The sequence below is a fragment of the Pteropus alecto genome, unplaced genomic scaffold, assembly GCF_000325575.1.
Source record: "Pteropus alecto unplaced genomic scaffold, ASM32557v1 scaffold388, whole genome shotgun sequence".
Lineage (NCBI taxonomy): Eukaryota > Metazoa > Chordata > Mammalia > Chiroptera > Pteropodidae > Pteropus > Pteropus alecto.
The window spans coordinates 510,461-523,679 of record NW_006441398.1 but is presented as its reverse complement, the minus strand read 5'-3'; the positions used below and the strand labels follow the sequence as shown (position 1 = coordinate 523,679).

The 13,219-nt window shown below is 58.2% G+C and overlaps 1 protein-coding gene and 1 pseudogene across 1 annotated transcript in view; one reads left to right on the top strand and one right to left on the bottom strand.

Moving 5' to 3' along the window:
* Positions 1-12,687, top strand: part of CACNA1A (calcium voltage-gated channel subunit alpha1 A) — a 202,758-nt gene extending 190,071 nt beyond the window's left edge. The window contains exons 39-47 of the mRNA XM_006918781.1: positions 851-956; positions 7,598-7,705; positions 7,840-7,940; positions 8,865-8,974; positions 9,085-9,223; positions 9,380-9,493; positions 10,756-10,791; positions 11,858-12,044; positions 12,332-12,687. Of these exons, the coding sequence (XP_006918843.1) occupies positions 851-956; positions 7,598-7,705; positions 7,840-7,940; positions 8,865-8,974; positions 9,085-9,223; positions 9,380-9,493; positions 10,756-10,791; positions 11,858-12,044; positions 12,332-12,687 (1,257 nt within the window). The remainder of the gene's footprint in view (positions 1-850; positions 957-7,597; positions 7,706-7,839; positions 7,941-8,864; positions 8,975-9,084; positions 9,224-9,379; positions 9,494-10,755; positions 10,792-11,857; positions 12,045-12,331) is intronic.
* LOC112485395 lies at positions 1,842-1,960 on the bottom strand (annotated as a pseudogene).
* Positions 12,688-13,219: the final 532 nt, after the last annotated feature.

Below are 13,219 nucleotides of genomic sequence, written 5' to 3'. Positions count from 1 at the left end.
TCTGAATCCCCAGGTGAACCCCAAAGTCACCCTCAACCCCCATCTCCGTCCCACTTCAGCCTGGGCTGGTGCATACCAACCCGGCACCCTCTCCCATGTCACCAACCTTGGGGGCCAGAGCCCCTGCCTGGGACACCGGGAGTCTTTTCTTCCCTGGGCCACGGGAACCCCTTTCACCCCTCCCCCCGCCATCGCACAGAGCCAAGATCCAGACTTGCCCTGAGATACACTTTCCACGGAGCTATGAATGAGTCTCGAGATTCCGTCTGCATGCGCCCGTCTGCCGTTCTGTGTGTCATGGCCACCTCGCTGCATGTCTGCGAGGGGCCCACCCCATCAGTGGGGGGGCCGCCTGCCTGCTGCTTCTCAGAGGAATTATGTGGTCTGTGCCCATCTGGTCTGATCTGGGCCAAGCGGGGGTGGGGGCGGGGAGCCAGCGGCCCCAGGCGGCTGTGGCCTGGACCCCTCTGCCTGGCTGCTGCATGTCTGCTGTGAGCTGGCTTGTGCATTTCTTCTTTGGGGTCAGAACGGAACGGAGCCATCCAGAAGAACTCTGGGGCAGGGCAAGGCTCTGGACCCACCTAGAAATGCCAGCTCTAGGGTCCAGCGGGCGGGAGAGGAAGGGGAAGGGGCAGGGGCTGATGGCATAGGAGAGCCCCCAGGGCCCTCCGGACGGGCCACCAGGGGAAGTCGGGAAACAGAGCGCTGGGACAGGTAACCTGAGGGAGGGGGCACCCTAGCTGCTGCCTTCAGAGTTCTTCCTGGGGCTCCCGGGGTAGGGCGGGTCTGGCTCATGGGGGAGGGGGAGGGGTGCTTGAGAATGACTGCCCTCGCCTTTGGCTTTGTGCAGAGGCTCCTGCGGATGGATCTGCCCGTCGCCGATGACAACACCGTCCATTTCAATTCTACCCTCATGGCTCTAATCCGCACAGCCCTGGACATCAAGATTGCCAAGGGTAAGGGGGACAGGGGCGGGAGCTGAGGGGTAGAGCAGGATGGAGGCGGGGCCTCTGAGGGAAGAGCCCGTGGGCAGCTGGGAGTCCCCTTCCTCTCCTGAAAGTGGAGGGGCCACTGCCCTGTCCCTGTCCTGACCTTCACCAGCTCACCCACTGACTCGGCAAACATCTAGTGCTCGCCTCTTGTGTCTTAGCCACCACTCTAAACATGGGGGACGCGGCAGCCTACCTCCGGTGGGGGAGGCCTCCCCTAGGAGGTTCTGAAGGAGATGAACTGAGTCACATGGATGCCTGGGGGAAAAGTGCCCCAAGCAGAGGGATGGGCAAGTGCAAAGCCCCTGGGGTTGGACACCACCTGGAGCTACATTGAACTGAGTTGCCCTCTGAGTGAGGGGGGCGCCATGCAGCACCGGGAGAAGAGGAGGGGCCCCACCCCACTCTCATCTGAACAGGCCCCTTTGGCCACAGTGGAGAGAACAGATGGGAAGGAGGCCAGAGTGGAGGCCACTGACCTAATCCAGGTGAACCCAGGTGGGTGACCCTGACTGAAACGGTATCGAGTGTTCAGATTCTGGCTATTTCTTGGGAGCTGAGCCAACTGGATGGTTGATGGAATGGATGTGGGGTGTAGGATAGGGCACAACTGGGAGGAGGCAAGGCCACCCTTGACTTGGGGGCAGGGCCATCGCCTAAGACAGGGAAGAAGCAAGAGGGGCAGGTTAGGGGCAAATGGAGGGCAGCACTGGCCATGGCATGTGGAACCACGGGATGGGCAGGGGCCATCCAGCTTACACTTCAAGTGGTGGGGAGGGCTCACCGAGAAGGTTCTGAAGGAGGCGAGGTGAACGAGGAGATGAGTCTTTTATTTTTTTATTTTTTTAAACAAACCTACAGCATCTGGTCTTCCTAGGTGGTCTCTCATCCAGGTACTGACCAGGCCCAACCCTGCTTAGCTTCTGAGATCAAACGGGATCAGGCATATTCAGGGTGGCATGGCCGTAGGGGCCGGAGATGAAAAGTCAGGAGGCATCAGATACCGACATAATTAAGCCAGGAGGACTGGACAAGCTCTCCAAGGGGATGAATGTGAGCCGAGAGACCCCCCAGAGACCAAGCCCAGGTCCAGGCCAGTGTTAGAAGAGACCGACGAGTTATGGCCAGGCAGGCGGGCAGAGACCTGGGCAGCAGGGTGTCTCCAGGAGGAGGGAACCAGCGTGTCAGGCTGCCCAGCGGCCAGGGAAGATGAGGACTGAGAGTGACTGGTGGATTTCTTGACAGGTCACCACTGGCCACCCTGAGCAGGGCATCTCTGATGGAGGGGTCAGGGTCCCCCACGTGGAGTGGGTTTCGGAGGCCTGACGGGAGATGTGACTTGGCAGCTGATGGGACAGCAGGTCAGAGAGAAAAGATGCAATCAGCAGAGAGAAGGAAGTCAGGAAAGGAACTGGCAGAAGGCTGGACACATCCTCCTGCAGAGTCAGAAATTCAGGGGCTGAACATGAAGGTCAGGGCCTCACCTAGCTGAACCACTGGGGTGTCAGGAAGAAGGGACGCCAAACTTCAGGAACACAGGCTCCTTCCAGGGTCTTCAGGGAAAAGGGGGAGGAGGAGCCAAGGCTGGAAGTTGCTGGAGAGGTGAAGGATTTGGGGGAGGGAGGTCATCCACTTCCAGTGGGACACTGGCCAGCAGAGGGGAGCGAGTTGAGGACAGACGCCATTACAGGTGGGGAACATGCAGGTGAAGGTGGAGCCGGAGGAACCACAGAAGAGAGCAAGAAAGAATCGTAGGAAGGGAGGATGAGGCTCAGGACAGCAAAAGTGTGGGAGGGTGGGGGCAGGGATCAGGCCCTCGTCTGGCATACAGCAGAACATTTTCATGCAACAAGTCAGAGGCGAGCGGCCCGGATTTGCCAGGCAGCTGAGCACATGTTACCAGTTGGGTCCAGGTCTATACTGAACAGCCTCAGGTGGGTCCCTCATTCACACGATTGGAGCTGGTCCTGCCCCAGGAGGTGAGGAAACAGAAGGGTGGGCAACAGTTCCTTGCGATCAGATGGCAGAGTCATGTTCCGTGGGCTCATCTTGCCATCTGTCTTGTCCTCACTGTAAACCTTGACAGCTTATGTATTAGCTAGCTATGCCATGTAACAAATGACCACAAATTTAGCAGCTTAAAGTGCACCTATTATCAGCTCACAGTTCTGTAGACAAATGACCACAAATTTAGCAGCTTAAAGTGCACCCATTATCAGCTCACAGTTCCGCAGTCCCCAACCTTTCTGACACCAGGGACCGGTGCTCCTGTGAGAATCTAATGCGTGATGATCTGAGGCAGAGCTGAGGCGGTGATGCTAGCACTGGGGAGCGGCTGCGAATACAGATGAAGCTTCACTCACCTGCCGCTCACCTCCTGCTATGTGGCCCAGTTCCTACCCAGTTCTAGCACCAGTTCGTGGCCCAAGGATTGGGGGCTCCTGGGTTAGAAATCCAGGTGGGCTCAACCGGGCTCTCACAAAGTCGAAATCAAGGTATTGGCCAGGCTGAGATCTTCTGCAGAAGCTCCGGGCAGGACCTGGACCAGTACTGGAGGTCCCTACCCTTTCTGGCATTCCTTGTGCCCGTGTGGTCCTCAGCCCTGGTGTGCCACTGGTTGCAAGGGGATTTCAGCTTCAAAAAATAGGAATGCCTTTTGTCATTGTCTTAGAAAGGGTCCAATTCAGGCTCATCCCACTCAGGGCCAGCCCAGACTCTCATTCAGGACTCCACATGGCTGACCAGACAAAGGACACTGTCTCACCCTTTAATCTCCTGAAAGATCAGGTTCTGTCCGAGGGTGGGGTCTGCAATGGCCTGGAAGGTTCTGGGGTGGGCCTCCTGGGAGCCGAAAGGCTTTGACCTGCCTTCACCAAAGAGGGTACCTTGTTCTCTGCCTGAAACTGGTTGGCCACGGGTCATCGGATAAGGACGTTCATTAAGTGCCTGCTGTGTGCCCAGCCCTGTCCTCAGCACGGAGGACATTGCAGTGAAAGTCAGAGGAACCTCCAGCCCTCGTGCGGCTCCAAGGAAACAGGCAACAAATAATAAAGATGATTAGTGGTAAAGTAATGTGTTCAAGGGTTAGAAATACTGTGGGAAAAGAGAGAGCAGGGTCGGGATTGTGGAGTGAAATCAGGATAAACCCTAAGTCAGTAGCTCTCGCCCAGTGGCCATTCTGCTCCTAAGGACACTGGGCAATGTCTGGAGACATTTTTTGATTGTCACACTGGGAGAGGGGGCTGGTGCTAGTGGCATCTGGCACGTAGAGGCCAGGAGGCTGCTGAATGTCCCAGGGCATGCAAGACAGACCCTCTGATGGACTCCCTTCACCAAAAGGCCTTCAGATGAGATGGGGGAGGGGAGGGCCCTTGAGCAATAAACTCTGGGACACCAGGGGTTCGTGGGTGACTGTTGCCTGCCTATAGAGGGACCCAATTCCCTGGGAGCCCTAGTGTTAATAATTCCGTAACTGGAGAAAGAATAAACCTGGAGTTCAGTCTTGAGACCCCAGCGGAGAGCCACCTGGAAATCCTCTAAAGATTTTCCCTTTGTTTAAATTTGAATGACAATCCTGAATGCAGGGCTTCCCAGTGAACTGAGGCAGAAAGAGCCTAAGGTGATTTGTTCCCCCAGAGGACACTTGGCAATGTCTGGGGGAAAACAATTTGGTTGTCAGGGCTTGGGGAAGGGGGTGCTGCGGATATCTAGTCAGTGCTGCTCAACATCCTACAAGGTACAGGATGGCCCCACAGTGAGCCGGCCCCCAGTGTCAACAAGTGCTGACCGAGGCCGAGAAACCCTGCCCTGACTCCCTTACCTGACTCAGAAGCCAAGAGCAGGTGTCTTAGCTCAGGTGGTTGTAACAAAATACCACAGGCTGAGTGACTTGAACAACAGTAATTTCTTTTCTCATATTTCTGGAGGCTGGAAGTCCAAGACCAAGGTGCTGGCAGGGTTGGTTGCTCCTGAGGCCTCTCTCTTCGGCTTGCAGATGGCCTCCCATCTCGCTGTGTCCTCACATGGCCGTTCCTCTGGGCATGTGCACCCCTGGTGTCTCTCTCTCTTATAGGACACCAGTCTTTTTGGATTACTGCCCACCCTTATGACCTCATGTCAGTGTAATTACCTCCTCGAGGACCCCATCCCCAGCACATTCACATTGGGGCTTAGGGCTTCGACCTGGATTTTGGAGGGACGCAATTCGGTCCATGCCCCAGGTGTCTTCCTTTTCTCCACTAGAAATGGAAACATCTACACTGTAAGGAGAGAGTGACTTTGAATAGGAAATGTCCTGTTCGCTTCTTTCCCTTCCCGTGTGTCTGAGAAGGAGCCACAGAGAGACCCAGGCACCTCGCTTAGCTGCAGTGGACAGGACACATAGCTATTAATTCCCATGAGGAAAGAAAAACTGCATAGGTTGGTGTCAAGGTTCTTGAGAGCCCAGATACCCCAGGATTTCCTCAAGGGTTTTCCACAGTAGTCGTGACCTCCCATCCTGAGGCCAGGCCCACGGATCAGCCCCTCCCCCTGCAGCCGGGGCCAGCGACCACAGCCCCTTACATCACCAATTGTGAAAAGGACAGGATGGTGGAGCATGCCCTCTAGTGGGTGAGACCAGAAACAACAACATGAGACAATAAGTATGGAGAAGAGAAATAAAGCAGGAGGACATAGAAGGTAATGGGCTCTTTTAAGGGGAAGAGGGCAGCTAGGCGCCCTCCTAGATAAAGGGTTTGAGCATGGACCTGTAGGAGGGAGCAAACCACATAGATATTTGTAGAAAGAATGATCCTTGCAAAGGCTCGAGGCAGGACTGTGCCTGGCGTGTTTGAGGAACAGTGAGGAGGTCTGTGTTTCTGGAACAGAGTGAGTGAGGGTGAAAGTAGAGGAGACGAGAGCAGATTGTGCAGGACCCTGTGGACTTGGGCGATCACCCTGGGTGAGGTGGAGCGCTGAGGAGGGCTGAGCAGAGGAGGCGCCTGACTGACAGGGCTCACAGGAGCCCTCTAGTGGCTGTAGTGGGGACAGGGAGACCTGAGCAGAGGCGACTGTACTGGTCCAGGCAGTTCAACTCTGCGTCACCTCGGTATCCTCCAGAGTACGATCTGAGCTTTACCTGAGAAAAGGCCCTTCTGAAAGATTTTTCCCAAAGTAAAGACATCTGTCTCCAGAGTCACGTGGGCGAAGATGAGTGAAAGCTCCACGAAATGCCTGGCAGATGTCCGTGCTTTGACCCATATCTGCTGAGAGGAAGCTAGGCAGGGGTGCCAGAGGCAGCCCGAGGCTGGACCTGGGAAGAGGAAGAGTGGAGAAGTCTGAGCAAGGAGAGGCCGATGGTGAATGGAGGGATGTCGGGGCTGCCTGGGCAGGGCAGCTATTCAACCTTCATGCCCCGGCAGATGGTTGTTAAAACACTAAAGTACTTCTCTAGTGGCTGGTAGCTCCTGCCCTTCCCTCAAATCTCCTGGACCTCCCCCCACAATCCAACAACTACAGAGTTAACGTTTGCCCAGCAGGGGGCCTTGGGACCCTTGCTCTATCTGCCATCAATGTCTCTTTCATATCTGCTGGTAAGTGTTTGGAACAACGCCCCTGTGCCCAGGGTTGAAGGCTCTAAACAAAAGAAGTAGAAGTGGAAGCTCCTGTATCAGTCAGGTGTAAGCTGGCGTATCAGTCAGGATGGATGAGAATGTGCCACCGTAACAAACAGCACCATGGTCTCAAGCTGACAAAGATTTACTTCCCACTCCCGTTCATGTGCCCTTCCTGGGTTGGCAGGGGGCTCCCTGTTCATCAGTCTCTTAGGGGCCAGGCCTGAGAGAGCAGCCATTGTCCCCAATGTCACCAGTCATCATGACAGAATAAAAGAGAACTTACACCCCCGAGGCCCTGCCTCCTCACAGTCCTTTCAGTGCCCAAAGTAACACCTCACTCTGCTCACACCTCGCATGGCCCAGGACAACCACAGGGACCAGGATGGGCCACATTCCCATGCACTCAAGAGGTAGGAACCAGGAATTGCTGGCAAAGAGCCTTAATGACCACCATGGCTGTCGGGGATCAGCAATGGCCAAAGGTCACATCCATGGAGAGGAGAAGGTTGAGGGCGAAACCTCCCCATCGAGACTGCTCCATGGCATCCCAGCCTCCCTGGGGCTTACCACGGGCCTCACCCCAGACCAAGGGGCTGCTGTGGCGTAAGTCCTATGGCAGACGCTGTCCTAAGGCTGCATGCACATTAACTACTTTAATCGTCAAACGACTCATGAGACAGGTTCAATTGCTGTGATCCTCATTTCACAAATGGAGAGAGTAAGGCACAGAGCGGTAGAAAAATACCTAAGTCGAACGGTAAATGGGAGTCAGGTTTTGACCTGGGCCCTTCAGCCTCTCTCGATGCTGGGCTGTCCCACACACAGCCATTCCATGGCCTTATCCCTGCCGAGGACCAGAAGCCCCATGGTCATTCACCACTGGGCACTGGGACCCAAGAGAACCAGGACTCCAGAGCACTGGGTCAGCAGGAGCTACTGTGTTGGCGGCTGCCCCAGAGGCCTGCAGGCCCCCAAGCAGGCAAACAGGGCCTCTCTGTGCCCACATTGCAGGAGGGGCCGACAAACAGCAGATGGATGCTGAGCTACGGAAAGAAATGATGGCCATCTGGCCTAACCTGTCCCAGAAGACGCTGGACCTGCTGGTCACCCCTCACAAGTGTAAGAGCCCAGGCTAGCCTGGCCCTGGGCCCTGACCCGCCAAGATGGAGGGGGCGGGAAAGAGGAGGCAGAGGGTCAGGGAGCTGGTGCTTACAGGAGCCCCTGCCCATGGTGCATTCGCTCTGTGCCGCCAGCCACGGACCTGACGGTGGGGAAGATCTACGCAGCCATGATGATCATGGAGTACTACCGGCAGAGCAAGGCTAAAAAGCTACAGGCCATGCGAGAGGAGCAGGTACGGCCTGGGCCCTGACGGCTCCCTTCCAGTGTCCTTCTCTCTGAGGTCACCCAGGCTGGGGGAGAGTGGCTTTCTTGTCACCATGAGGACCAATCAGAACAGTGGGGTATGGTTAGGCCCAGGGCAGATCTTTGAAAAGTAAAGCTATACCAAGGGGACATGGCCTGGAATAATTCATATGCTCTGCCAACACTCAATTGGGCCCCTACTGTGTGCTGGGCGCTGTTCTCAGATCTGGGGTGCAGCTGTGAGCAAAACAGACCAGAATCCCAGTTGGTGAAATGTCGACAATGACAAATGACTAAATTATATAGCATGGCAGAACACAGCACCGTGAGAAAGAGCGTTCTGGGCAGAGGGAACGGCCAGTGCAAAGGCCCTGAGGCAGGACTGTGAGTTTAAGTTTGGGGACTAGCGAGGTCGTTTGGCAGGACAGAGGGAGCAAGAGGGGCAGTGGAAGGAGACAAGAGTGCAGAGGTGACGGTTATGCAGGGCCTTGGGGGCCTTGGAGGGGACTTTAACTTTGGCTCCCAGTGAGGGGGTTCCTCAGTAGAGGGAAGTGGCCTCAAGCAGGTGTTCACACGCGCCCTCTGGTGGCCATGGGCGGTAAGGGCTAGAGCAGGGAGACCTGAGAAGAGGCGAGTGCTCTAGTACAAGTGGGAGATTATGGGGCAGGACCTGGATGGGGACCACGGAGGTGTGAGAAGTGATCCAGTTCTGGATGGATTTGGAAGAAGGGGCTAGTGGGCTGGCTGATGGATCTGACTTGAGTGTGTGTGTGTGTGTGTGTGTGTGTGTGTGTGTGTGTGTATGTTGGGAGGTGTCAAGAATGACTTCTTGGGACTCAAGCCATGGGTGAGCTTAGTGTCCCCTCCACAGCACCCCCATCCAGTGCACACATACTCCTCTCTGCCTCCCCAGAACCGGACACCCCTCATGTTCCAGCGCATGGAGCCCCCATCACCAACGCAGGAGGGGGGGCCTGGCCAGAACGCCCTTCCCTCCACCCAGCTGGACCCAGGAGGAGGCCTGTGAGTGTGGCTCCGGCCAGGAGGCGGGGACGGAGGGGCAGGGGCACCAGTCCCAGATGCAGAAGCCCCCGAAGTGCCCACTGCCACGCTGGCCTGTGTCCCACATGCAGGATGGCTCACGAAAGTGGCATCAAGGAGAGCCCTTCCTGGGTGACCCAGCGAGCCCAAGAGATGTTCCAGAAGACGGGCACATGGAGCCCGGAGCGGGGGCCCCCTACTGACATGCCCAACAGCCAGCCCAACTCTCAGGTGCCTCTGTACCCTCACTGCCCCAAAGGCTTGGACCAAGCAATACAGGAGGGCGGGGTCTGGGCCCTCTGCCTGCAGTTCCAGACTCACCAGGCTGTCCCTGGGGTCCTAGCAGCTAGCCCCGGGGCTCACCCAGCCTTGCCATCTGCCCCGCAGTCTGTGGAGATGCGAGAGATGGGCCGGGATGGCTACTCAGACAGCGAGCGCTACCTCCCCATGGAAGGCCAGGCCAGGGCCACCTCCATGCCGCGCCTCCCCGCGGAGAACCAGGTGAGCGCTTTCACCCATCCCCCTGTGGTGGGACTTGTGCCCCAGAGGCCTTGCATCCCACAGCCCAGGGCATCTCCTTCCTCCAGAACTCAGGCCTGGGCGGGGTCTCCTGTGCCCTCAGCAGCAGCACGCAGACCCCACCTGGCCACACCTGGGGCACCTGGAGGACTTAGTCTTCTTAGCTCCCTCCAATGAAGGGCAAAGAGAAAGGGGCTCCCTTGGGGCAGAGTGTGGTAACCACTGCCAAGTGGCTTGTCGCTGCCCTGTTTGTGGGTGCTGAGGTGGGAGGATGTGGAGGACACATGTGGGAATGTGGGAGGTGATTTATGAGACTACAAGCACACACGCACACACAGACGTGCGCACATATACACGTAGACACGTGTTTTCATACACATGCACACACATGCATGTGTGGGTCTGCTCTCAGGAACCTGACAGGTTGTAGGACCTGGTGGCAGAGTGTGGGGAGGGCCTGGGACAGCTGGGGTTCATCCTGTCTGGTCTCTGTGGGGGCCACTGGGGAGGGGCAGTGGCGTGTGCCTGATGTGTGTCTGTGCGTGGCTGCTTTACTCAGCTGCAGGGCCCTCTGGGGGTGGGTGGGTATGCAGATCCTGCTGCTCCAGACCCACGGGGTCAGAAGCCAGAAGCATGGCTGGCTGCCCACCCAGCCCGAGAGGCAGGGCAGCATGTCTGACTGTGGCAGGCTGCCTGTGTGCTGTGCCAAAGCATCTGCACGGGGTGGCAGGCTGCGCTGTGCCTGGCTGGGCCAGGGTGGCCCAGGGGCCTGGCCTCTGGCTGCTGGGAACTTGGGCGGGGGGCACCCAGCCTGCATGTGGCTGCCTGGCCCCAGCCTCCCTCTCCACCCCAAGACTTAGCTGCTGGGCCCCAGGAAGGGGGTTGGGACAAACCCAGCTGATGGCCAGCCCCCGCCCCCCAACAAGCTTTGAGTGTCAGCTGGAGACAGGGCTGGGGCATTGCATGAGGCAGAGCCCGGGGGCAGGGGCCTGCAGCCACGCCATCCCATCTGTCTGTCTCCTGCCTCTGCCATCTGTCTGTCTGTGGTATCTCCTGTCTGTCTCCTCTGTGCCTCTGGGAGGACTGCTGGTGGATCAGGGGTCACCCACTCACCAGGGACTTTAACCTCTCTTTCCATCCTTCCATCCTCCCTCTCACTCGAGCTCACTCCCTCTCTCAGCTTTTATATTTATTTTCTTCTTTCTGTTTTTTTCTGTGTGCACCATCCCATGGGGCTGTGACAGAGGAGAAGGGGCCGGCCACGTGGGAATAACCTCAGTGTATGTACCGCAAGCCCGCCTGCTGCCCAGCTGGGCTCCGGCCCCCTCTTCCCGCCCACCCCCCCTCAGGGGAGTCCTGTCATCTCTGCCTACCCAGACCCTTTCTTTGCAGATCACGTCCCCTCCCCCATGGAGCCCCATCTTCCTGTGTTGTGTTCTCTGTGTGCCCCACGTGTGCACTGGCGGGGTGGACCTGCCCCACCCCTCTTCCCCCTCCACCCCCTTTCCTCAGAGCCCCCAAGCCAGGGGGTCCATCATTCCAAGAATCCTGACCTTCCCCCCACACCTGGCCCACTCTTTCTCATTCTCCTGACCATTCCTGACCCTCTGGTCCTGCAGCAATATGGCCCTTAAAACTCCTGCCTCGGGCAGTGCCACCAGCCACTCAGCTGGGCCAGGTCCTAAGGGGTGTCTGCCCTGTTCTCCTCCCCTCTTCCAGCTATAGGGAACCAAAGGCCCCCCTCTCTCCATGGCTTGACTCCGGGGGTGCAGCACACACAGGCTCCCAGGCTGTGGGGCAAGGATGAGAAGGCAGGTCTCCCAGGACCTCAAGTGCCAGGGCAGCCCCTCAGGGGGGCAAGAAAGCCCGAGCCCTGCTGGCCGAGGGAGACAGTGAGCTGGGGTGCTGGGCTCCGAGCCCTGAGCCTATATGCCTGACAGCCATGGAAGTCAAGGCTTCTCACCCTCCAAAAGAGCAGGCGGGGGTGAGGACAGGGCATGCTGCCCAGTGCCCGGGTCCAGGTTTGCACTGGATGGGAAAGGTCTTCTCATCAGCTGGCCTGCATGTCTCTGGCTGGACCCCAATGCTGGGGGATACCCCCAGGGGTGGTCCTGAGAAGCAGCAAGGGTGAATCAGTTGGAGCCTTCTGGCCAGAACCCAGGATGGGGCTGGGGGAGGACAGAGGTGTCCCAGGGCCCTGGTTAATCAGGAGTCAAGCCCCTCCCCTCCTCAGATCCTGCTCCCGGATGGTCACACACCATCACTGATGGCCAGTGGGGCAAAACAGACCTAGACCACTTGGTGCCAGCTGCTGACCCCAGCCCACCCACCTGTCCCCCCCCCCAGACCATCTCAGACACCAGCCCCATGAAGCGCTCAGCCTCCGTGCTGGGCCCTAAGGCCCGGCGGCTGGATGACTACTCCCTAGAGAGGGTGCCGCCTGAGGAGAACCAGCGGCACCACCAGCGGCGCCGTGAGCGCAGCCACCGCGCCTCCGAGCGCTCCCTGGGCCGATACACAGACGTGGACACAGGTGGGCTGCCCCTCAAGGCCCAGGGACCAGAGGCTCTACCAGGGGACAGGGGAGGGGAGAGGGGAACAGCAAACATGGGGGGATAGGCACAGAGAGAAGAAGGGGAGGCCTAGATGGGACCAAGGGGGCCAAGCTGGGCCACAGGAGCCTGGGAACCAGACCCTCAGTGCCCATCAAGCCCTTCTTGGTCCAGGGAAGGTGCCCCTCTCTATGCACACGCCCCCTTGCTGGTCTCCCGTGTGCATATCCTGCCCTACCCTTCCCTGTCTGATCCCTGTCTGGCCCAGGCTTGGGGACAGACCTAAGCATGACCACCCAGTCCGGGGACCTGCCACCGAAGGAGCGGGACCAGGAGCGGGGCCGGCCCAAGGACCGGAAGCACCGGCAGCACCATCACCACCACCACCACCACCACCCCCCACCCCCTGACAAGGAGCGCTATGCCCAAGAGAGGCAGGACCACCGAGCCCGGACCCGGGACCAGCGCTGGTCCCGCTCCCCTAGCGAGGGCCGAGAGCACATGGCACACCGGCAGGTGGGTGTGGCAGGAGTTGCCCCAGACCCAAACATGGGGGACCCTGAGGCGGGGGGCACATCCCACAGCCCTCTGGGCAGGGTCTTCACTCCCCACTGTGACCTCTGACCCTACCCACCACTGGGCTCCTTCCCAAGCCAAGGAGGGCCCGGGAAGGGGTGGACATGGCCCCCGCCACTCTGGTCCCCTACTCTGACCCCCAGCCCCTGCCCACCTGCCGTCCCTCCCTGCCTGCAGCTGCTTCCTCTTTGGTTGTGGATCACGTTTGAGTTCCGGCCAGCCTGGTCCTTACGGCTCATGCCTTGCTGGCTGCCCGCTGCCTTTCGCTTTCCTTTAACCCGGCTTCCGTTTTTTGTTTCGATTATGATTTCTGTCCTCTGGACCCTGTGAGTAATTTTTGAAACTTCTGCTATTTTAACCCCGAAACTTACAAAACTCCATTTCTCATTTCTCTTTTCACTTTGTTGTGTTGGTTTTTGACTTCTCCCGCCCTCCTTGTCTCTCTCCCTTCCCCTCCTCCCCCGTCTCCTCCTCCCCGTACCGCCTGTCCTCCCCCTCTGTCTCTTTGTGGCTTGTTGCTTTTTTTCATTTTTTTCCATTCAAATGTCCTGTGTCCCCTTCTCTCCCTCCCCCCCTGCCC